We start from the raw sequence: 24,939 nt of genomic DNA, 5'->3' as shown, positions 1-24,939 counted from the left end.
CCTCCATAAACCCCCCAGAAAACCAGTATGATCTCTCACCAAGTGGAACTTGAGAGGCTCTTAAGTTGGATCCCCTGGCCCTGGAGGAAGGTGGAAATGAAATGTCAGGCTGCAAACAGATTAAGTGGAAGTCTATATAAGGGGGGGGGTGAACTCTCAACTCCCATCCCACAATGCAGCATTTCTTCTGCCTATTCCACAATAGCCAGGTGTGTAGCCCCTGGCAGAATAGCTCCTTCTCTGGAAAAACTAGGTCCTTCTGGAGAAATTACACTGCTCCAAGGATGACTAACAGACACTGACATTTGGGCAATTTCCCCGAGGCGAAACCTAAGTGAACACCCAATCATCTTTCTGTGAAGCCCACAAATTGACCTGCTGCTCCCAGGTACTCAGTTTGTAACCCAGAAACCCTGGACGTCAAGGTGTAAACACTCATCAACAGACTTTGGATTATCTCCCTGGGGGAAAGAAGGTATGTACTGTGGGGGGGGGGGGGGGGGAGCAGGAGGGTGGGTGGGGAGAATGAAAGGGTATAGTGATCAGGACAAATAGTGGCAGAAGCAATCTATGTGCTCACAATGAGGGCAAGACAATTTCCCAGCCTCCTTTGCAGTTAGTGTCATGTGACTGATTTCTGGCCAATGGGAGAGCAAGGAAGTGATTTCTAAGCTACATGTTCCCAAAGTTTCTTGGTTAGAGCATTCTTAGCACCACAATCGTCTTTTCACAAGAAAAGAAATACCAAACTGTCCCATGTGCTAAATAAGTTCCAAATAATAAGACAGTAGTATCTGGTACTATGCGCAATAGTTGTATCTGTGTTTCCCTAAAATTTAAAATATCCTGGAATCCCCTAAGAATTCTCTACAGTGACCTGGGACACCGTGGCACCCATTTGGGACCCATGTATATAATGCTCCCCATTCTGGCTTTCTCTGCTTCTGGGACCTCCAGATGGTACAGCTACAAAACACTGGAATGCAACACAATGTAGGATGCCTGCCTGGGAAATGAACGGTTATCAGTTAAGCACTTTGATCTGCTGGGCTCTCTGTGGCTAGTGCTGCTTACTCTGACTCTGTACTGTCCAATATGGTAGCTGCTGAAGGCTTCTTAGGACTGCAAATACAGACAGTGCCACATTCTGAGGCTTAAAAAACTGAAGCAGAGTCAATGTTTTTCCATTAAACACAACTTTATTGTTTTTGTAGAACTACAATTCACTTTAACTGTTGCATCGCATAGGATGTTGTACTGTAATGCTTGTAGAGGGACGTGCATTATTTCTAGTATTACAGATAAACACTTCAATCTACACAGTTATCAACGGATTGTTTCAGTTCAGATGATTTTCTTCTATGCACTGAAAGAATATCACAATGTGTTTACTTGGGCATGTTATGTAGCTAGCACAAGTTAAAGTATACCTATGCAGACAGCACAGTTACAGTGACATCTATGCAACTCCTAACCACCAACTGAGATACTATTTTAATTATAACTTTTTTCTAGATAAAAAAATAAGGGAAAATATTTAAATTTCAAAATGAAGGCATGTTACTGAGGCAGAATTCAGTGCAATACAGAAGCTAGTACTACAACTAGTACAGGAAAGACAAAAGGGGGAGAGGGTATAGTGCACAGTCGATGAATGGCCATTGCAACTTACTGCAGGCACAGCAAAATGAAGAAGCTGTTTGTTGTATACAAATGTGTTAGATACAGTAGACAATATTTAAGACAATAGCTAATATTTGTCATTTTCAGCAACAATCTAGTGAGTTTAAGTATTCTAACAGCAAAAAAAAAAAAAAAGAAAGAAATTCCACAAAATTAGTTATATGAAATGAGCAATTTCCATCAAAAAAATTTAAACAGTTTTTAACAGGATTTTGAACTTGCCAACTTGGCCAGCTATACAATAGTTGAATTCTTTAACACACACACAAGAAATCTTAGATGGAGAGACGATAAAAAGAAATTATTTTAGTTATGGTAATTTAGTTAGAAATTATGAAAGACTTAAAAAGACATTTACAAAAATTGAAATTTTCAATTAACTCTCTAAACAAAGTTGTTCATAGAATACAAGAAGTTTCTAATACTATCAAAGATCAATTGATTTAAAATTCAGAAAGTTCCAAGTATTTACTTTTAGCTTTGGATGAGTCATGTACTAAGACAGTGCCCATTGAAAATCTGGTACATTCTGTCTCAAAGAACATCCAAATTTACAAAGAAATGTCAATTCATTGCCTAAAAACTCAAACTCATGACAGGTATTTTTGACATTTTTTCATCTGTCAAAGAAGAATTTCAGCTAGAGACAGAAAAACGAGTTTCTATCATAAGAATGAGACTCCAGCTATGTTAAGTCAAAAGACCAGCTGTATTAGAATTTTAAAGCAAGAGAATGATGTTTCCCTCATTGCTTTGTTCCAGTGTCTGATAACTCTTGAAAATATTTGTGTTCAGTTTTCTCAAGGAGACTCTTAAAGAGAGTCAAGAATACAGATGTTAAAATTCTTCAGTATATAATGCGCAAATGCTATAAAATTATCATTGCCAGGTTATGGAACTGGTGAGGATAATGTTTTTAATGATCTTGTGTTCTCTACCAATGTTCCTTGGTTGAGTTAGAAAAGAATTTTTACAAAGATTTCCTGTACTAGGAATTTCAATTTAAGGTTTTCTTAAAATGAAAGTAATGCTTGCCATATATTCAAAAATCATGGACAAAAAGTGGCAGTGTGATTCATATTTCTCCTTAACTGAACGCTGCATGTGAATGAGCTAAATATGAAACTCCTTAGAACAGGAAAAACTTGTACCTACTTAGGTAAAATAATTTAGTTAAAATTGAAACACTTCATAATACAAATAAAAAAATGACAATTTTACACATTTTTCTAACATTGGTCAATATGTAAATTTTAAATGTAATCAATAGTATTCTGTGGAAGTTGGCTGCCAAAAAAGAAAAAGGCAAATGTGAAGAATGGTTTGTTGATTGGATAAACTTAGTTTTATTTCCACTTCATGCAATATTTTGCCAAATTTGATGTTCACGATACTGAGTGGACACAAGAGTTAGTGAGTTTACTTAAATAATTTTCAAAATGATTGCTTTTGCTTCAAAATCAAATCAATTCTTTCAATAAAACAATGAGCAGTTTTGTCAATGTGGATGCAAGTATCAAAGTAATGTTTTTGATATTTGATCCAGTTATTGGAAAACTTTAAGTACATTTACATTAACATCAAGATATGTTTGGAAGAACTAGGTGAATCTACTTTTCAATGCTAAGTTTTATAAATCTAAATATAGATCAAGTACTTCAAAGGAAAAATCTAGTGTATGAATTAAGATGTGCTGCAACTTTTATACAATTATACACTGGGTTTTGGAGACAATGCAAAAAATATGTCTCGTCAATTTTTACACTGGTTGTATGTTGAAATAATATGTCTCTAAAATATATTGTTCACCTCATCTGCTTTGCTTTTTAAAAGCAGCTACTAGAAAATTTGAAATTACATGTGTGGCTCACATTATGCTATCGGACAGTGCTGCATGCACTAAATGAAATACCTTCCAGTCAGCTCTTTAGAGCCCTCTTCTTTTTTTTTTTTAATTTTTTTTTAATGTTTATTTATTTTTGAGACAGAGAGAGACAGAGCATGAATGGGGGAGGGTCAGAGAGAGAGGGAGACACAGAATCTGAACCAGGTAGAGCCCTCTTCTTAAATGTGAATAGTCAAAGCTCTCCAGACATTTGAGGAAAGCCTCCAATGTGAAAGAGAGAAAACAGGTTAAAAGCAACTCGGAGCAAAGACAGATAATGCAGGGAGCAGAAGAACATGGAATAAAGACACTATATTAGCATCCTCAGAGAAAAGAAATTCACCCATGAAACAAAAAAGGAAAAGAGAATCAGAAAATGCACTTAGAATTATAAATGCGACAACACAAATAAAACATTCAAAACACTTAGTAGTAGAGTTGCAAGATAAAGCTAACGAAAATTTCCAGAAAGCAAGATAAAGATCAAAGACATGAAGGAAGTGATGACAGGGAAGATGGCGGAGAAGGAAGAGCCAGGAACCCATCTGTCCACGTAGACAACAACTGTACTGGAAAAAGGTAGCTAGTGATAATTCTGGAATAGAGGAAGTCTATTTTAAAACTTACAGCTCCCAGGGGAACTCTTGACTGGTAAACTGCAATGATTAGTGGTGGATTCTAGCCTTCAGGACAGTAGGAGCCACTCATTCTCTATTGGCCAGCCCAGGGGGAGGCAGCTGTGGAGACGAAACCCACATCTGTAGTTGGGCTTGCTGGTGCCAGAGGAAGTAATAAAAACCTCTGTCTCTAAATGTCGGAGTGCTGGGTTCGGACTGTGGGTGGCCGCTTCTGATCATGAAGGAAGAGCACAGAAGCCAACTACCATTCTTCCAACCCCCACTGGCTCAAGTAGCTTCCAGAGGATTAAGGGACAGGACCTGGGTTTTTTTTAGACATTGAGAAAAAATTTGATATATGGGAGAATTTAGAATACCATGGACTCCTCCCAGGGAAATACAGAGTCAGAAGAGAGCTGAGAAAAGCTTAAGCATTCACAGACTGATCCCCAGCACAGAGACATGCTAAGACAATAAAAAAGACAACTCTGAAAAGAGGGAAAGCCTGATTTCCAGAGCTACCGTACTGTAAGATTCAAATGTTGAGTTTTCAACAACAACCAAAAAAAATCACAAGGCATACAAAGAGACAAAAAAGTATGACCCATTCAAAGGAATAAAATAAATCAACAGAAAATGTACCTTGGAAAGCCCAGAGGTCACACTTGCCAGACAAGACCTTTAAAACAATGGTCTTAAAGATGCTTTGAGAGCTAAAGGAAGGTTCTGATGAGTTTGGCAAATCCAGTGAGAAAAATGAAGATTCTTCAAAGAGAAAAAACTAGGGATTATGCATCCATTAATTACTACTTTAGAGGAATGCTCTCCTTGGTCTCATTTTATACGGGACATCTTGACAAACATCTTGAATACCAATGGCAAAAAAACCCAGAAGAGCTGCAGATATTTAGCAAAGCTTGTAGATTATCAGAACCACTCTGTAGGGGTAGAGACCTGAAGACTCTAACCTGGAAGGACCTCTCAACCTTAGAACCTATGAGAGAGAGAGCCCAGCAGAGAGATCTCACCAATGTTCTCAGGGTAGGAAATATTTTGCTAGTAATTTGCAACTTACTAAGCATCAGATTAACTCAAGAGAGACATTTCACAAGTGCCCTGGTTTGGGGAAAAGATCCCTTACATCAGATCGTAGAGACATCCATATTTCCACAGAAAGGAGAGACCCTATGAACGTGCTATCCTGTATAGACAACAATTTGACAGTGTATTTCCAGAATCTTAAAATTTTTGTTTCTCTCTTTGCATCAAGCTGTTCCACAATGGAGAAACAATTCTGAGGAAAGCACAAAACAAAAAAAACAGCAAAAACAGAAGTTCTCTATCAGCAAACACATGCACACATGAAGAACCTCTACTGGTTCCCCACTGCCCTGGTAACAAAACACAAACTCCTCACCAGGGCTGGAAAGAAAGGTCTTTACAATGCAGGGCCTGCACCGTGGCAGCAAGGAACACAACGGACTCCTATCCCCAGGCACCAGAGCCACCTTTCCTGGGTGTTCCCACGTGCTATGTTTACATTTCATTTTTAGCAATGAACACAGTTCATTTTCGCTGCTAAATGCAACCATACTGTGACCTGCATCCTACCTGCCCTCCAACACACATCAGTCTTACACAGAAGACTGGATTTCTGCAGGAATATTCTGGGGAATATTCATTCATCTCTTAAAGTGCACTGTATATATGAAGCATTAATAAACGTAGCATTTGTGAAAATGAACCTAGGCATATCTCATTTAATTGTGCTTCACAGATAGTGTGTGGTGTTTTTTTGTTTTCACAGACTGAAGATCTGTGGCAACCTGTGTTGAGCACGTCTACCAGCACCATTTTTCAAACAGCATTTGCTCGTTTTATGTGTCTCATTTTGGGAATTCTCACAAAATTTTAAACCTTCCCATTATTATTATAGCCGTTATGGTAAACTATGATCAGTGATCTTCAATGTTACTCATGTTATTGTCTTGGGGTGCCAAGAACCACACCCACGTAAGACAACGAACACCAACGATAAACGCTGTGCAGGTTTCTGACTGCTCCATCGACCCTCTGTCCCCATCTCCCTGTCTTCTGGCCTCATTATTCCCTGAGACATGATACTCAAATTAGGCCAATTAATAACCCTCCAGTGGCCTCGAAGTGCTCAAGTGAGTCACACATTTCTCACTTTCCATCAAAAGCTAGAAATGATTAAGCTTAATAAGGCAGGCATGTTGAAAGCTGATAGGCCAAAAGCTAGGCCTCTTGCCCCAGTTAGCCAAGTTATGAACACAAAGGAAACGTTTTTTGAAGGAAATTAAAAGCAGCGCTCCCGTAAGTACATGAATAAGAAAGCAAGGCAGCCTTACTGCTGATATGAAGATCAAACCAATAACATTCCTTTAAGCCAAAGCCTAATCCAGAGCAAGACTCTAACTCCCCTCAATTCTCTGAAAGCTGAGAGAGGCGAGGAAGCTGCAGAAAGAAAAGTTTGAAGCTAGGAGGGACTGGTTCATGAGGTTTAAGGAAAGAAGCTGTCTCCTTAACAGCAAGCGAAGCAGCACATGCTGATGTGGAAGCTGCAGGAAGTTATCCAGGAGATCTAGCAAGACAATTAACGAAGGTGGCTACATTAAACAAACGATTTTCAATACAGACCAAACGGTCTTATAAGAAAACGCCACCTAGGATTTTCATAACTAGAGAGAAGTCAGTGCCTGGCTCAAGGGAAAGGCTAACTCTCATTTGGTGACTAATGCAGCTGGTGACTGCAAGTTGAAACCAATGCTCATTTACCATTCCGAAAATCCTAGGGCCCTTAAGAATCACACTAAATCTTCTCTGCCTGTGCTCTATACATGAAACAACAAAACCTGGATGACAACACAACTGTTTACAAGATGGTTTTGTTTTGTTTTTTGAGAGCGAGACAGCATGCGCGTGCGAGCGGGGGCAGGGCCATGGGAGAGGGAGAGAGAATTCCAAACAGGCTCCCTACTGTCTGCACAGAGCCCCACGTGAGGCTCAATCCCATAACCTTGAGATCATGACCTGAGCTGAAATCAAGAGTCGGATCCTTAACTGACTGAGCCACCCAGGCAACCCTACCACATGGTTTTTACTCAATTTTCTAAGTCCACTATTGAGATCTGCTCAGAAAAAAAGAAAAAATTCCTTCAAAGTATTACTGCTCAAAGACAATTTACCTGGTCACCCAAGAGCTCTCACGAAGATGTATAAGACTTGTTTTTATCACTGCTAACAGTATCTACTCTGCAGCCCCTGGATCAAGGACTAATTTCAACTTCCAGGTCTTATTATTTATTTAACACACACGTTTTGTAAGGCTATAGCTGCCACATATAGTGATTCCTCTGATGGACCTCGGCAGAGTAAATGGAAAACTTTCTGGAATGGATCACCATTCTAGATGCCATTAAGAACATCTGCTTAGAACTAGAGACTCTATTTTATACCACTAACGATAGCCAAAATGGTGGAAACAACCCAAATGTCCGTGGATGGATGAATGAACAAAATATGGTACATCCATACAATGGAACATCATTCAGCCTTGAGAAGTAATGAAATTTTGACACATGCCGTATCATGAACCTTAAAAACATTATACTAAGTGTAAGAAATCAGACACAAAAAGACAAATATTCAAATTCAGAGAGACAGCAAGTAAAATAGTGGTCACCAGGGGCTGTGGGCAGGACAGAATGAGGAGTAACTGTTTAATAAGTGTCCATTTAGGATGACAGAAAAGTTCTGGAGATAGACAGTCATGAAGATTACACAACAATGTGAATGCACTTCATGCCACCGAATTGTACTCCCAAGAAGGGCTAAAAGGCTCAACTTTATGTTCTGTGTATTTTACCACACTAAAAACTAACTCAAAAATAAGTAAATAAAAGTAGACTCACTGACAGGAGAAGCTTTTATCTTGTCCTGTGAGCTGAAAGAAGTTTCTTCAACAGAAACTCCGGAAGAAGAAACATTTTTAAAAGCAAGATCTGCATTTTAAATTAGAATGTCTTAAAGGGCTGATTTTAATACCCATCAATGTATATAAAAAGCATAAAGTCAAATACTGGTTAATAAAAACAAATCTATAAGGAATCAAAAAAAGTTTAAAATCTCTTGATGAGCTGATAGGGCATAAAAATGAATTTAAGTACTTGGAGGATGGCCCGGATCAAATATCCTTTAGGCAATTACACAGAAGTAGTTACTGAAAGCAAGCTTTTGATAAATACCATGCAGCAGGGTTTGAGGTCTCTCTCTGTGGCTAGTACATGGTATTTAGAGAGTTCATACTGGAGAGAAGACTTTTACATAGACTAAAAACCATGACAACTCAATAAGGCAATTTTTTAAATGGAAAAAAAAAAACACTTGAATAAATATTTTCCCAAAGATTTATAAATAGTTAAAGAGCGCATGACAAGACTCTCACCATCATTAGCCACCAGGGAAATGCAAATTAAAACCACAAAGAGATACCATTTCAAATACCTAGGAGGGCTCTCATAAAAACAGATAATATAACCAGGGTCAGTGAGGATGTAGAGACACCTGACAGACTCAAGGCTTCAGCTGCCTCATCAGTTAGAAATTATTATTCAGACTCTGTCAATGAAATTCTTAAGAAATAATCCACTAATATCTACACACTCTATTCCTTTGAGGTGTAATTTTACAATGAAAACTTAACTGAAGAGTCACTCTGTATGATTTTTACATTCTTTTCCGGAATTTTTCTGTCAATGGAATCTCTTTAGATTTTAGGATCTGTATTTCCCAGATTGTATGGGACCATACAGTGCTGCTCAGAATGCAACATGATGTACTCGCTTGAGAAGACAATTTGGCAATTTCTTAAAAAGTTAAACAAAAATTTACCAGATGAGTCAGCCACTCAGGCATCTACCTAAGAAAAATGAAGACATGTCTACACAAAGACTTACACATCAATGTTCAAAGCAGCATTCTTTTTAACAGCCAAAAATTGTAAACAACCCAAATGTCCTTCAACTGGTGAATGGACAAAATAGGGTATACCCATAAAATAGGGTATTATTTAACAATAAAAATAACGGACTGATACGCTATAATATGAAATTAGAAACATGTTAATGAAAAACAAAAGACCACATATGACCCCATTTGTATAAAATGTCCAGAAAAGGCAACTCTATGGACAGCGTAAACTGATTAGTGGTTGCCTGGGACTAAGAGTAGGCATAGGGATTAACTGTAAACAGGCACGAGGGATCTGAGGTTATAAAATGTTCTAAAAATGGATTACGGTGATGATTGCACAACTCAGTGAATCTGCCAAAACTCAATTATACCCTTGAAATGACTTTTATATGTAACTTACACCCCAAAAAACTTGTTAAAAAAAACTACGTTCCAGATTCCCAACAATGGTATAAAACATCCTCTTATGAATGTTGGAGAATGTTGGTAAACATCCTGGAACAAGCCTCTTCTCAAGAATTTTAAATACTTCCCTTCACATACTCTATCTTTTCGGAAAAAAAAAACCAAACCAGGGTTTATGTATGTTCACAAAAAACACTGAGACCAGATTGAATGATTCTCATAAACCATATTCCTTTCATGGCTAGAATGTCTCTGGTTGGTCCACTGAGCAATTAACTATGCAGATCAATTTACCACTCAGCAGTATCTGAACTACAAGCTTTGGGGTGGGGAGAGTTGGGGTACAAGGAAGAAACCAACAGTATAATCCAGAGGTAGCATTGCAAACCCACACCTATTAAATCACAGCAAATATTGCTGAGTCTCCAGTAAGCATGAAAGATCTTCTTCCATAAGCCAAAAGTTTTCTGGTTTCATTCTCTTTCATATAACAGCTGCCTCAAACTTCAACTCGAGGAACTTTTTAGTACCACTGTTGAATCAATAGGGCACCTCCAGAACCCTATCACCTGAGACGTAACCCAAATGGACTCAGGGTTCTAGTTCCTTTTCCAGTTAGAAATTGTTATTCACACTCCACCAATGAGATTTCTAAGGAACAATCCACTAGTATCTGCACACTCTATTCCTTTCAGGTCCAGTTTCAACAAGAAAATGTAACTGAAAAGTTATTTTTTTGATTTCTACATTCTTTTCCTGAATATCAGTATCAATAGAGTCTCTTTAGATTTTAGAATCTGCATTCTCCAGATGGTAGAGGATCACAGTATCAAGTTCCTATAGTGGGCAAGTCAGGTCCTATAAACGAGAGAACTTGGCAAGTAGAAGAGTGGATTCCCCATGTAAAGGCAGCAGGCACCACCCCAAACCAGCTGACTACTCCACTGAAATATGGGCCAGTGTGGTCACCCCTTGCAATTTTTCAAGGCAAGCCTTTATTTTTTTAAATATGAAATCTAATTTTTAAATGGTGACAACTCCACCAACACACATACACACACCCCTTATCGTGCAGACCAACGAAACCATATCAAATGGCCCATTCTTAGCTCGTGACCTTTGCCATACACAATGTTTGCACTCCAATTACAAGGAGCTATACTTACTATAAGCAAACTTTTAAAAAAATATAATTCTGTTTTGCAAAAGACAATCCATCCAGAATAGCTCTGCTTTCAGCACCCATTTCTTCCCCTACCACCCCCCTCCCCAGCCCCCAACCTATTTTCCGAGGACTGGTACTCTCATGGCTGAGATGGCTCCCACGCATGCCCTCTAGATTCCTAAGCCCCTTACTCAAAGTCCAGAGGAAAAAACAGGTTGGGAGACTTTGTCCAATTAAAACGCTCCCTGAAAACACACCTGCGTGAGCTTCACTGACTTGTTCCTGCTGACAGTCTAGGGATTTGGCATCAAGTATTCCAAGAGTATACTTCGTTCTCACTATGCTAGAAGCTCAGGCTCTTGAGTAATTTCCTACCACAGAAACTTGAAAATTCCAACGAGCCAAGTGTTTAGCTTATTCCCACAGCTTCAGAGAGGATCAGAGGTAAACTCAGAAATCATGAGCCTCAGCCACTTCATTGTACCAGTAAAGAAACTCAAATTTAGAAAGGGCAAATGACATGCCCCAAGGTGATATAGCGAGGTGGTTGGCAAACTGGAACAGAATTCGACCAGTTCTTGCTAGAAGCTAAGAGAAACCTCTTGAAGAGAAATGGTTAAGTGGGTCTTGTGCACTGCTTCTTGCTTTTTAAATCTGCATTTGGCCTTTTAGAATCATTGCCCATCTCGCTTGCATTCTTTACTCTCAATGTGACTTGACCAACCCAAATTAGGATTTGCCAAAGAAGTGTGCATGGGAAAAAGTGTTTTTCCTAGCTGCCAACCCATCAAAGTTGTGGCTGCAGATCAAGGCTGTGGTGGTTTACACCCCAGGTTTTTAATAAGGGACAATTTGGTGAGATTCCACCACCCCCACCCCCCACCCGCACCCCCTTACAGTATTTCAAGAACTACTCTCCAGAGTGAAATCCCCGATGTCTGATGAGGCCTGAGTTACTCTTAAATGTCTTTTCACATTCGTTACATTCATATTCTCTCCTTCCAGTATGAATTTTTAGGTGTTCTACCAGGATTGAGCTGCGGCTGAAGGTTGCTCCACAGTAGTTACATTCATAGGGCTTCTCTCCAGTATGAATTCGATGATGTTCATTGAGAGATGAACTCTGACTGAACGATTTTCCACACTCTTTACATTTATAAGGTTTTACACCAGTATGAATTCTCTGATGACGACTGAGGAGCGAATGGGTAGGGAAGGCTTTCTCACACTGGGTACACTTGTAGGGTTTTTCTCCCGAATGAAGCCTCTGGTGATAAATGACAGATGTAAAATGGCTGAAAGTCATCCCACAGTCATTACACAAATAGGGTTTTTCTCCAGTGTGGATTCTCTGATGTCGAGTAAGGCAAGAATTCTGTCTAAAGGCTTTTCCACATTCACCACATTTATAGGGTTTCTCTCCAGTATGAATCCTCTGATGTTTGGAAAGGGATGAGCTGTGACTGAAGGACTTTCCACAATTGTTACACGTGTAGGGTTTTTCTCCAGTATGAATTCGCTGATGTTGAATAAGAGATGAACTGTCACTGAAGGGTCTCCCACATTCTTTACATTTGTAGGGTTTTTCTCCAGTATGAACTCTCTGATGTTTAATGAGGTGGGCACTCAGGGTGAAAGCTTTTCCACAATCATCACATTTGTAGGGTTTCTCTCCACTATGAGTTCTGTGATGTGGCGTGAGGGATGAACTGTCACTGAAAGCTTTTCCACATTCATTGCACATATAGGGTTTTTCCCCTGTGTGAATTCTCCTATGTTTGGTCAGGGAGGCACTATAGCCGAAGGCTTTTCCACATTTGCTACATTTGTGGGTCTTCTCTCCCATCTCAGCTCCCTCATCTTTATCTGAGGATGCATCTTGATGTAGATTTTTCCAACATTTTTCACATATAGTGCAGTTTCTTCTCTTAGTAAGGGACAAGCTTCGTGTAAAGGCTATCCCACAGTTACTGCATTTCTGGGCCTTCCTCCCCAAATTCCTCCCCATTTTCTGATGTTTCTGATGTTCAGTAAGAGATGAAGAGTGACCTAGGGCTTTCCTGCCTTCGTTACATTTCCGTGGCTTTTCTCCAGTGTGTTCTTTGCGGTTCATAAGGTCTGAATGAAAACTGAAGGGTTTCTTGCATTCATTATACTTCCGAGATTTCTTCCTTAAGTAGACTCTCAGATGTTTAATTATGTCCGAGGTTTGTTTGAAATTACTTCCAAAGGGGCTCTTATCTGGATCAAATTCCTCACCCTTACTGCCTCTCCCATGAGTTTTCTTTTGTGTGACTGCGCCTTGTGAATATTCCTTACTGCTACGCTTCCGGGATTCTCCCATTAAGCCATGATCCCCACCCATTAGGCATCTTTCTATTATTTTATTTAAAGTTGATTCATCCAGGAGAGCATCTTGATTTCGAAAGGATTCCTTCAATTCACCTCTAGGTTCACACTCTAAAAGAAATAATAAATAGGGTATGTCCTGTTGCAGTAAAGGGAGCTATCATATTTGGGACTGAAACAGGAATACAGATAAATAGTAAGGACTACGAACAGTAGGTGTGTGGCTTGCACAGTTCTCAGAATCTTACAAAACAGAGAAGAAAAAAGTTAATATAGGAAAACTAGGTAAATATAGGGATTAGGAAAAATATTGAGGAAAATGAAGAATTTATGCTTTATAGTTAAAATAAAGATGCATGTTCTCACCCTCATTTCAAATTTCTGTATTATGTTCAAACTCACTCTCTCTACAATCTACCCTTTTTCCAAACAATGACGACAGTGCAAACATTTATTGAATACTTAGTAAATGCCAGGTCCCACATCCGACACTTGTATTTCACTTAATCTACACACCAAGCCTATAAAGTAGGTCCTGTCATTATCCCCATTTTGTGGATGTGACAACCTAGGCACATGGACTGTAAGGAGCTTACCCAAAGTCACATGTAAGTGGCAGATTTTAATCTAGTCTGGCACCAAAGCCCATAATTTATTTTTAATCATTTTATTTATTTTTTAGTGTTTATCAAAGCCCATACTTTTGATCCCTATACTACACTGCTTCTCAAAGCAGCCAAATAGCACTAAGTTTATAGAAAATGTTAATCACATCACAGACATGTAACATCAACTACGCTAGACTTTCACACGTTACCCCAGTCTGGCCCTATCAATCTTATGGATACACTCTACTCAGGCATCCATTCGCTGTCCCTACACACTATGGTGGTGTTCTCAATCCTATTCTCTCAGTCTTTGTACTACCTGAAATGCAATCCCAAGCATTCACTATTCACTATTCAACTATTCACTATTACAAACACATAAATTTGACAGGGCCTAGGGTTCAGGTCCCACAATCTCCACAGCCTTCTCTAATACCATATTCTATTTACACCCTTCTCAGAACTTTGAATTCATTTACTAGCCATCATCTTTCAACTTGGCTCTTAATCATGAGATCACAGTGTCACTTTCGTAAAACTATTATTATTTTAATGTTTATTTATTTTGAGAGAGAGGGTGAGCACGAGTGGGGGAGGGGCAGAGAGAGAGAGAGAGAGAGAGAGAGAGAGGATTCCCAAGCCGGAAACAGGGCTCAAATTCAAAAACCATGAGATCACAACCTAAGCCAAAACCAAATCAGACACTTAACCAATGGAGCCACCCACATACCCCTCATGAAACTATTTTTCAAAGCACTAACTATAAAATACAAAAATTCTATTACCCAGAAGCTAACCATTGTTAAAAATTCTGTGTATTTTTTAAAGACACTTTTCTCTATATTTTAGAATAAATCTTTTGTATACATTTAAAAATAAAACCATGTATAACGTGGTGTTACTTTTTTTCATTCATAATTCCTTCCCATCTCATGGATAATGCTTCGTAAGAATAATTTGAATCAGTAGTAATTCATCATTTAGATGCATTACAGTTGAGACATTCCCATACTGAATGTATATCAAATGATTAATATATATTCAGAAAACAGTCATAAAAGTGGAGTTATGGAACCAAGGGTAGAAAAGTTTTACCACCATATGAGAGATGATGAACACAGGTATTTGAGTCCTCCTCTCTGGTGAAATGATCTTTCTTTAGATCTTTACAAATTTGATGGATAATAAGATCTGCTGCTTTAAATGTATATTTCATTGTCGACCAGTGACTGGGAAAATTTTTTCAAATTTACAGGTATTTAAATTTTAGTTTTGTCAGTTATTTTTAATTTTGTCAGCTATCTGCTCAAGTTCTTCACCCATTTTTCGAACAGACTCAGCATCAGAAAAATCAGTTCCTTGCTGATTTACTTAAGTATTTTATAAATTATAACTACTGACTCTGCTTTGTCCGTCATCTCCAGTCTGTTGTAAATAACTTTTTAAACAAGGTGTACATCTACATGATGATTCTGGGGTGGAGGGGTACATGTTTATATCATTTATATTAAACATAATATTCTTTATTTGTGTATCTATACTGAAAAGAGCCAACAGGTTGACTTTGGCTAAAATGGAATAGAGATGGGGCGCCTGGGTGATTTAGTTGGTTAAGCGTAGGACTTCGGCTCAGGTCATGATCTCATAGTTCGTGGATTCGAGCCCTGTGTCAGGCTCTGTGCTAACAACTTGGAGCCTGGAGCCTCCTTTGGATTCTGTGTCTCCCTCTCTCTCTGTCCCTCCCATGCTCACGCTCTGTCTCTCTCAAAATTAAATAAAAATATTAAAAATAAAATAAAATTTAAAAAGATGGAATAGAGCTAAGGGGCACCTGGGTAGCTCAGTCAGTTAAGCATCCGATTCTTGATTTTGGCTCAGGTCACTATCTCATGGTTTTGTGAGTTCAAGCCTGTCAGGCTCTGTGCTGACCCTGCAGAGCCTCCTTGGGATTCTCTCTCTCACCCCTCCCCACCTTTCTCTGTCTCTCTCAAAATAAATAAACTTAAATTATATAAAATAAAAGGTGGAACAGAGCTAAGTGAAATTATTTAATATAAAAAAGTATTGTAATAAATTATTTTTAAATGTAAATTTCATACATTTATTGTTAAATATAAAGGAAGGATAAAGAAAAAAAATGTAATCCCTCAAAGATAACCAGGGTGAACATGAAAGCTCTCCAGACATTAAAAAAAAAATCTATCTATAGCTATATATTTAATACCTGTACATGTAACATCTTTTTGCTTTTAACAAAGATGAGATTATACTCTACGTGTTGTCCACTGGATGAATTCCTACTTTTCCTTCAAGATTCAACTTAAACGTGAAAAAAGCTGTCGCTCCTGTATTTCCCACTGTTCCTTACACATGCATTATTATAGTACACATCCCGTTACTAACACCTTTTGTTCTGATACCCATATTATAGCATCCACACAGATGCACTTCGCAGATCTCCAACTCTGGGACACTTACTTACCAGTCCCTGCAGCTGCCCTGAATATCCACCACCACATTCATGCCAAGGCCACTTTCCCATAAGCTGCTCCCAGTCCATGGCAAGTACAGCAGGGACACTTGGGCAAGCCCATTTCTTGGGAGACTCAGGAATCTGACCGGCAGGTGATTCCAGTTTTTGGCCTTGCCAGAGCTTTTTTAAGTTTATTTGTTTATTAATTTATTTATTTTGAGGGAGAGCACAAGTGGGGCAAGAGCAGAGAGAGAGAGGGAGAGAGAGAGTCCCAAGCAGGCTCCGTGCTGTCAGCAGAGTCCAATGCGGGACTCGAAATCACAAACAGTGAAATCACGACCTGCGCCAAAATCAAGAGGTGGACGCTCAACCAAGTGAGCCACCCAGGCGCCCCCTTGCCAAAACTTTCTTAAGCAGCACTGCAGTCTAAGATACTTCCTACCCAACCTTTCTCCCTTCCCTCTCTCATTCACAGATGTTACAGTCACACTATGCTCTTGACAGCTCCTCTAGCCTCTTCCAGTAATCCCCATTTTCCTTCACTGAAATTCTCCCCAGTAAGTCTCTGGCATAGCTAATCACGTCTTGGCATCTACTTCTCAGAGGACCTACACCAACAGTCTCCTCACTAAAATGAATATTCCAGGAAGGCAAGGGGTATATTCTAATCACCTTTCCATTTTAGCATCTAGCCCACCCAACATTTCAAAAGCTCTTCACAAATGACTTGGCTAAACAACCGTTTTAATTTCCTTATCTGCTTTTCACCAACTCACCTGGTCTGGAGCCTTTTGAGACTTCTTTTTCCAGCAGCCATGGCAGTTCAACCCACTTAAGCTGGGAAATCAAATCTAATTTGGAAACTGCAAAGCCTGCTCATAGAGAAAAGAATACCAAATGACTGTTTTCTGCATAGAACAAAAATGTTCCAACATTCACACACAGCCTCTGGTTCTCTAGGGAAGAGAAGCTTTCACATACAGACATCAACACTGGAATATGAGGAGGAAACCAAGGAAGGTATGCCCTTGATGACAACACAGTGATACTCAACATTTCCAGTTCAATAAAGCAGAACTCTTTTTTTTTTTTTGGAGAAAACATTGCAGAAAAGTACATTTTCAGAACACACTTTTAGGATCAGTCATGGTCAACCCTGCATGCCCAGCCAAAACAGTTAATAGCATTTACCTTTCAATAATAGTGAACAAAAAGATACACAGCTTGTATGTTAGATCAAGAAGAGGTATCTTTACCCAAAAATTCTAGGTTCCTAAAGTTCTCCAATAGCACTTCCTTAAAGAGCTCCTTTTGAAAAGGCTCCAGTTTTCTCCACTCTCCTCTGGAAAAGTTCACAGCCACATCCTTGAATGTTATGGACTCCTAATGAACACACAAAACACAGTCTTTTTGCATCGGCTTAACATTCACAGGTTCTGGGGATTAAGAACTGGGTGTACTTTTGGGAGCCATTATCAGTCTATTTTAGCTGTATTATTTACTATTGTGAATAAGAATTTTTTTCTAACCGATAATTATTGGTCTATAGAAAGCTTATCGACTTGTAACCAGCCACTTTTCTCAACTATTACAAGTTTTAGTACTTATTCAGTTGATACCCAGAGGTTTACAAATAGACCATGTCATCTGCAAATAACACACGTCTGTCTCTTTCACACCAATACTTACCTCATTTCCTTTTTACCTTACTGCATTGGCTAGAATATTCAAGAAATGCTCATTAACAGCAGCATGATTAGACAGCCATATCTTTTTACAGGAGAGTTGCTTTTTGTTTTCCAACACTGTTCAGCTAGAGTTTTACTGTGTTAAGAAAATATAACCCTATTTCCACTTGACTAATTTTACCCAGAATAATTTAAGAATTTTAGTAAAAATATTTTGTTGGTTTTTATAATTTTTTTAAATGTTTATCTATTTTTGAGAGAGACAGAGTGCGAGCAGGGATGGGCAGAGAGAGAGACACACACAGAATCTGAAGCAGGCTCTAGGCTCTGAGCTGTCAGCACAGAGCCCAAGGCGGGGCTCAGACTCATGAACCATGAGATCATGACCCGAGCTGAGGTCCGATGCTTAACCGAATGAGCCACCCAGGAGCCCCACAGAGCTGTTATTTTCATTAGAGTCAGACTTGTGACAAATTCTGGTAACTGAAATAAAATAGCATCTGAAGAATGAGCTCGAAGAATGTGAAGAAAAGGGAGACTGTCTTCTTTACTCTAATATTTTTATACCACTCTGTAGGAGCTCAGTAAGTATTCACTAAAGAATGAAAACCAGTGAAGGGAAGCTTACCCGGGACTCAGCACTTGGAAGGACAGAAACCATTTTATTTTCCTCAGGGTTCTCCTCTTCAGAAATAACAGACTCTTGAGAGGCTGGATCTAAGAAGGGGAGAGAAGAACACTCTGGTCTTTCAAATGTGTTCCTCACACTAGAATTTCTTACAGGTCTCTCTGGATAAAAACGTCAGAAGAAACAGTTTTTCCCTACTCTTTAAAACAGAGATAAAAGCCACAGATACACTCTTTTAAAATCCAAGCTCTTTCCCCTACCCCATAAAAAAGCCTTTCGATTCCTAAGCTCACAATAACTGATTTCATTCAATCCATACATCTACAGTTTTATGAATTTAAATGGCATACTAATTATTCTTTTAAAATATTCATAGGATGTTTTAAGGTAAAAAAGCATTTTGTTTTATGTGTTAATTTGTTTTCTTCACAGTCCTAGCACAATGCCTTGTAGAGTCATTTATTGAATGACAGAACCAAGATGGTCTCAGGAACAGACCCTTCTTCTGGGGTCACCAGCAGATTCCTAAAGACTGAAATCAGGAAGCCAAACTATCAACTAAATATATTACATACCTGGCAATGTCAACAGCTCTTCTAATAAGAGAAAAGTATTTTTAAAAAAATTTTTTTTTAACGTTTATTTATTTTTGAGACAGAGAGAGACAGAGCATGAACAGGGGAGGAGCAGAGAGAGAGGGAGACACAGAATCTGAAACAGGCTCCAGGCTCTGAGCTGTCAGCACAGAGCCCGACGCGGGGCTCGAACTCACGGACCGTGAGATCATGACCTGAGCCGAAGTCGGACGCTTAACCGACCAAGCCACCCAGGCGCCCCGAGAAAAGTATTTTTTAAATCATGCTTCACTTTCTTATGAAAAGAATTTTAGGCAGCTTATTGATTAGACAATCAACAGAAATTAAGAATCAGAATTATATAATCAAAGAGAAAGAAGGGACGATTTTAAGGACACTGTTCTTACAGAAGGCTAAAGCAATCAATTCATGAACTTCTTTACTGCAGGGGCTTCCATATAGAGGCCCTAATTTTGGAGAAGCACCACACTGCAATGACAGACAAGTGAGAGGAAAGTCAGGAAACCCAAATGTTGAATATACCTTTAGCTGTGCAAGCACAATTCAAGTCTGTGGTGGTAAATGCCACTTCTGTGGAACTCTGGGTAGAATACAAACTTGTACATATGTATTGAGTCTTACGGTAACTCATATGTTACACATATTTGGAACATTGTAGGATATTAGAGGGATTTTATAAAAGCTGAACCACATGCCCTCAAAGGGCTATCCACCCTAGAAGTCTTTTTATCCATATCTTACAATGATAAGTTATAATTCATAGTTTATACATTTATAATAATGTAGGCATAAAAGTATAAGTCAGCTGTTCCTCCCTTAAGGCTGTGAACTGCATTATCCAATAGGGTAGCTGCTCACCACGTAAGGCTATTTAAATTTAAGATTCAATTCCTTATTTGCCTTCGCCACATTTCATATGTTCAATTTGAAGAGCAAAACCATGCAGAACACATTTCCATCATTGCAGCTATTGGGCAGCCCCGTTCTGGAAACGTGCTCCTGCACCCGCTGGAGGCAGAAGTTGAGGCCTGGGCAGGATGATATGCTTGTGACTCCAAACACATTCAGATAATTTCCTTCTCTCCCATGTTCTAAGAGTCCCTCTTACTCAAGGGGAAAAGGAAAGAAATTAGTATTATGCCTTGACCTGTTTAACCCTCACAAAAGACTTAGAACAGACAGGAACCCTTTTTTTACAGATTAAAAAAAAAATGAAAGTTCAGAGAGGTTACATAGCTTGCCCAAGATTCTACAGTAAAAGGTGAGGCTGATCCAAACCTGCTCACCACGTGAGGCTGATCCAAACCCAGTCCCAACCCCAAACCTGGACTCCTATTTTAGCAATCAACTGCTTTCTTTGGAGGAGTTTACTTTCACACCTTGAGGAAATTACTCCCTCTTCCTCCCACCATCTATGATTCTCACCTTCCTTTTCTTCAAGTGTTTGGGTCAAATCCTCTATGAGGGTCACTACTTCCTCACTACTCTCAGGACGTTGTGACTTTACCCATATCCTGATCTCCCCAGGCAAAATGGTCAGGAATTGCTCAAACACCAAAAGCTCTAAAATCTGTTCTTTCGTATGGATGTCTGGTCTCAGCCACTGAATGCAGAGCTCCCAGAGCTGATTCAGGGCTTTTCTGGGTCCAGCCACTTCTGAGTAACAAAACCACCTGAACCTCTGTCTAAAAGTCTCTGGGTCAGTCGCGTCTCCTCTCCGGATAGCTTCTTGATCCCCAGGAGTATCCATTCTTAGGACCTTGTTTGGTTCACTTGAGGCCAGAGTTTGAGGGTCCGGGGAGATGGCTGTCATCTCGTCCAAGGTACTACAGCTTGCAAATGTATCACCAGCAGGAATACAGTCCCCTTCAGACTCTAGGTGAATTAACAGTACAGTCCACCGACAGGCACTAGGGACAGCAAAATATCAAGGGTTCCAGGCATTCAGCTTATGGTCTTGCAGAAACTGTCAAGAAATAAAAGATATTAAATAGGTAAAACAATTACTTCTAAAAACATTGTTCTTGGTATGGTTCACAGACATAAACATATGGAGAGGCCAGCAACAGCCCTGCCCAACTGCTACATTAAAGAGCAATTTTCTTTGTGGGGGAAAGGCTGGGGAGTTAATTTAAGGGTAATTAAAGATACCCACCAAGAAAACGGTTTCTTCAGACTAAAGACTCTTCATAAGCAAAACACATCAGAAAAGGCACACTGCTAGAAGAGAATCCAGTCACAAATTTATTCTATTCCTCCTGTCCTGTTGCAGTGAATGGCCACATATTCCCAACAGGTGTTCAACTCAGAAGCCCGATTTCGTATTTGCCTCTCAAACTTCTCACGTAATCAACAACCAAGTTCTGGCAGTTTTATTTCTTAAAAACCTCCCCATTCTACCTTTTTTTTTTTTAAATGTTTATTTATTGTTGAGACAGAACATGAATGCGGGAAGAGCAGAGAGAGAGAGGGAGACACAGAATCTGAAGCAGGCTCCAGGCTTCAGCTGTCAGCACAGAGCCTGATGTGGGGCTGGAACTCACCGACAGCAAGATCATGACTGGAGCAGAAGTCGGACCCTTAACCAACTGAGCCACCCAGGTGCCCCGATCCTACTTAAACTACAAATGTACAGGTACCTTCAATCCAGTCTCATGCTGCAGCCTAAGGATCCCTTCTAATTTGCAAAATAGGGACCTATCACTCCCCAGCTGTCTCAGGGTGAAGTTCAAATGCAGAGGCCATGTATTGATGATCTAGAGACCCTGCTCTGAGAACCTCACCTCTTGAGCTCTAGCTGCCCCTGATGGATGCTGCAGCCATAAAAAAAAACAAAAAACAAAACAAAACAAAAACTATATCCCCTTTCATCCTTCGCACTAGTGCCGTTCCCTCTCCTAGAAATGCTGTCTTCTTTCTCTCCTACCAAACCTTTACTCATCCTTCAAAACGACTCCTTTCAACTGTCAGCTCTTGCACAAAGGTTTCTCTGATGCCCAAGTGCTCTTTTGCACGGAGCCCATCGTGTGTTACACGCATGCTTTCATTCTGCAAATAACTGAAGATCAGGAAACTATGACAAGCGTGGAGAGATCTGGTGGGGTCCTCACACTCAGAGAGCACCCAGGAGATGAAAATACAGTCTGAGATGTACTACATTGCGGCAAGTGAAAGCCCTCTCCTCCTATTGCAAGTATACCAATAATTCCCCCACCTCTAAGCACAGAGCCCGGCACACACGAATGCATGACGTCATTTATTCCTTCGCCAAATATTAGGCACCTACCACGTACCTGACGCCGCTCTGAGCACCTGGGGCTCTGTGTTGACTAAGACACTCGTCTAGGTCTCCAGGGAGCCTACAATAGAGGCTCCGCGAAAATGTGACGCAGGCAGGCAGAAGTTCTCAAAGGGGGTGGGGGGCGGCTGAAGACGTGGTTATCACGACTGGAGGAGGAGTGCTAGTGGTACCTACCTAGCGAGTAGACCTAGGGATGCTGCTAAACATCCTGCAGTCACCGCAATGCTCCCTTCCCCCACGCACACACATAAAGGAATTTTCCCGCCGAAAAAGTCCGCGTACCCAAGTTAAGGGAGTATGGAAGCAGGGAGGGGATGGAGGAAAGCTCCGTCATTCAGGACAGTGCCCACCCCCCCCCCCCAGAAGCTGCAGCATCGGAGTGCACTGTGAGATCGCTCGGCTCCCCACCCACCCACCCACCCCACCAAAGATGCACCCAGCCCGGGTGCATCCTTGCAGCCGGCGACCTGGCCGCGGCCGCCAAATCTGGGGCCCGGAACAACCACTACCTGCATCAGCACCCGCAGTCAGGACCAACGCCACCGCAATGAGCTTCTAGAAGCTGGTCCTGCAGGAGCTGCGCGCGCAAGCCCGCGAAGAGCCACTGCGCCTGCGCAAGGGCGCAGAACTACGATTCCCGGAATGCGTTTGTCCTGCTTTGCGAAAGTCCTGTGTTTTCCATAGGCTCCCACCTGGCCTGTTGCGCATGGTCATTGGGAAACGGCTGGTGGGCTCGGCCACAGAATTATTGCTGCGCCAGAGGCCTAAAGGCCTAGAACCATCTCAGGTTTTCAGATTTATGATGCTCGGTCTCCTAGGTAACCTCAAACCATCCCTCCTCCTTCCTCTCCCTACCCTTCCCTTAAATCCAGGCTGGAAAAACCCACTGCAGAATGCATATTGGTGATGCATTCTATGTAAGCCATAATTAATGCCGCAACGCGAATTTAACAAATATTAATTTTATGACTTTCACACCTGCCACCATGGTGCAAACCACCATCATGCCTCCCCTGGATTATTGCAATAGCCGATTGAATGCACTTTTCTTCCCTTGTCTATTCTTTACACGGCAGCGGGAGAGATGGTTTAAAAACGTGAAACAGATTATGTCCCTCCTCTGCTTAAAACCCTGAAAAGGTTTCCCATTTCACTCAGAGTAAAAACCCAAATTTTAACAGTGGCCTACAAAGCTAGTTAGAATCTGATGGATCACCCATAACCTCTCTGACCTCTTCCTGGACTTCCCTGCTCCAGTCACAATGGCCTCCTTGCTCTCTCCTTCCAACCTGCCTGGCATTTCTGGCTGCATGCTCTTGCTGTAGGCAGCTATATGGCTCACTCTCCTACCCTTTCGTATCATATCTTCTTGGTGAAGCTCTCCCACCACCACAATGCTTAAATTGGAACCCATCCATCTCCACTCCTGTTTCCCTTCCTAACATATAATTTTCTAATTTGTTTACTACTTATTGTCTGTCTTGTTTTGTTTTTTGTCTGCCTTCTTCACTAGAATACCAATTCCACAAGAGTAAGGATTTTTATCTTTTATCTTGTTCCATGAGAAACAATCTCCAGGCCTTAAAACAGTACCTGGTGCTTAGTAGGTGGTCAGTAGATTTGTTGAATTTAGAAATGGGTGCTTGCACAGATTACTGGGGACCTTGCAAAAAGGGCTGAGGAACTCAGGAAGGATTGTTTGGAAGGTTCTAATGACTGGATGGCTTTTGGAAGGGTGGAGTGAGTTAGGAGAGAAAAACATTCTAGACTGAGAGAGCAGGGTGAGTCAGGGCCCTGAGACTTTAAAAGACAGAGCAGGCTCAACTAAATGAACCACTGGGTTCATCTCACAGGCAGCAAGGCAAGCTGAAGAAACTGCCCACAGTCAAAACGAAGCTATCCCAGTCCCAGGTCTGAGTACATACTCTTCTCCTCTACCCACCTCTCCTTGTCAGGCTGAAAATGGGACATCAAGGAGAAGCTGGAGAAAACAGAGGGACATGATATAAAATTGGCTCGAAAGTTTAACTGGGCAAGTCAGAGGAACTTTAATTAGTGGTTCTCAAACAATGTGTACCTTAGACACACATGATATTCCTCATTTGAGTACAAATTTTGGAACTTCCCCTCCACAACTATTGTAGGTGATCCTTGGACTATACTTTGAGAAACACTACACAAGTTGAAATGTTCCGTAATTAAGTGACATGCTACATATGAATAAATTACCAGGAAAAAATGATTCCTTGGAACTGGTGACCAAACTAACTTTTGATTAAAAGCAACCATCGCGGTAAAGAGTGATGGGTTGTGCATCAGTAAAGAAAGAGAAAAACCACATATCAATGAGTTTCACCTATAAGCAATCTGGTGGGATCTCTAGTCAGGATAAGCACACTAGGGAACACTTAATCAAATAAGTGGGCTTTTTGTTTGCTTGTTTTTTAGCTGTTTTAGCTTCAGGATGGAGAAGAGATTGGAAAGAGGGAAAGCTGGAGGCAAAAAGCCTAGTTTTGTCAGGATGTTGTGCAATAATCCAGGTGGGA

General features: G+C 40.4%; 1 protein-coding gene across 1 annotated transcript; it reads right to left on the bottom strand.

Annotated features, from left to right (window-relative positions):
- Positions 1–1,179: 1,179 nt before the first annotated feature.
- ZNF483 (zinc finger protein 483) lies at positions 1,180–23,013 on the bottom strand. Its single transcript, XM_019454204.2, has 6 exons — positions 22,903–23,013; positions 20,518–21,058; positions 18,497–18,585; positions 17,437–17,563; positions 16,957–17,052; positions 1,180–13,210 (listed from the first exon to the last, which is right to left on the bottom strand). The coding sequence occupies exons 2-6, from the start codon at positions 20,903–20,905 to the stop codon at positions 11,661–11,663; spliced, it is 2,250 nt and encodes a 749-aa protein (XP_019309749.1). The 5' UTR covers positions 20,906–21,058; positions 22,903–23,013; the 3' UTR covers positions 1,180–11,660.
- Positions 23,014–24,939: the final 1,926 nt, after the last annotated feature.

The sequence above is a fragment of the Panthera pardus genome, unplaced genomic scaffold (genome assembly GCF_024362965.1).
Source record: "Panthera pardus isolate Hobbes unplaced genomic scaffold, ASM2436296v1 HiC_scaffold_20, whole genome shotgun sequence".
In the NCBI taxonomy this organism is placed as follows: Eukaryota; Metazoa; Chordata; class Mammalia; order Carnivora; family Felidae; genus Panthera; species Panthera pardus.
The sequence above is the reverse complement of the archived record's forward strand: the minus strand, read 5'-3'. Positions and strand labels throughout refer to the sequence as shown.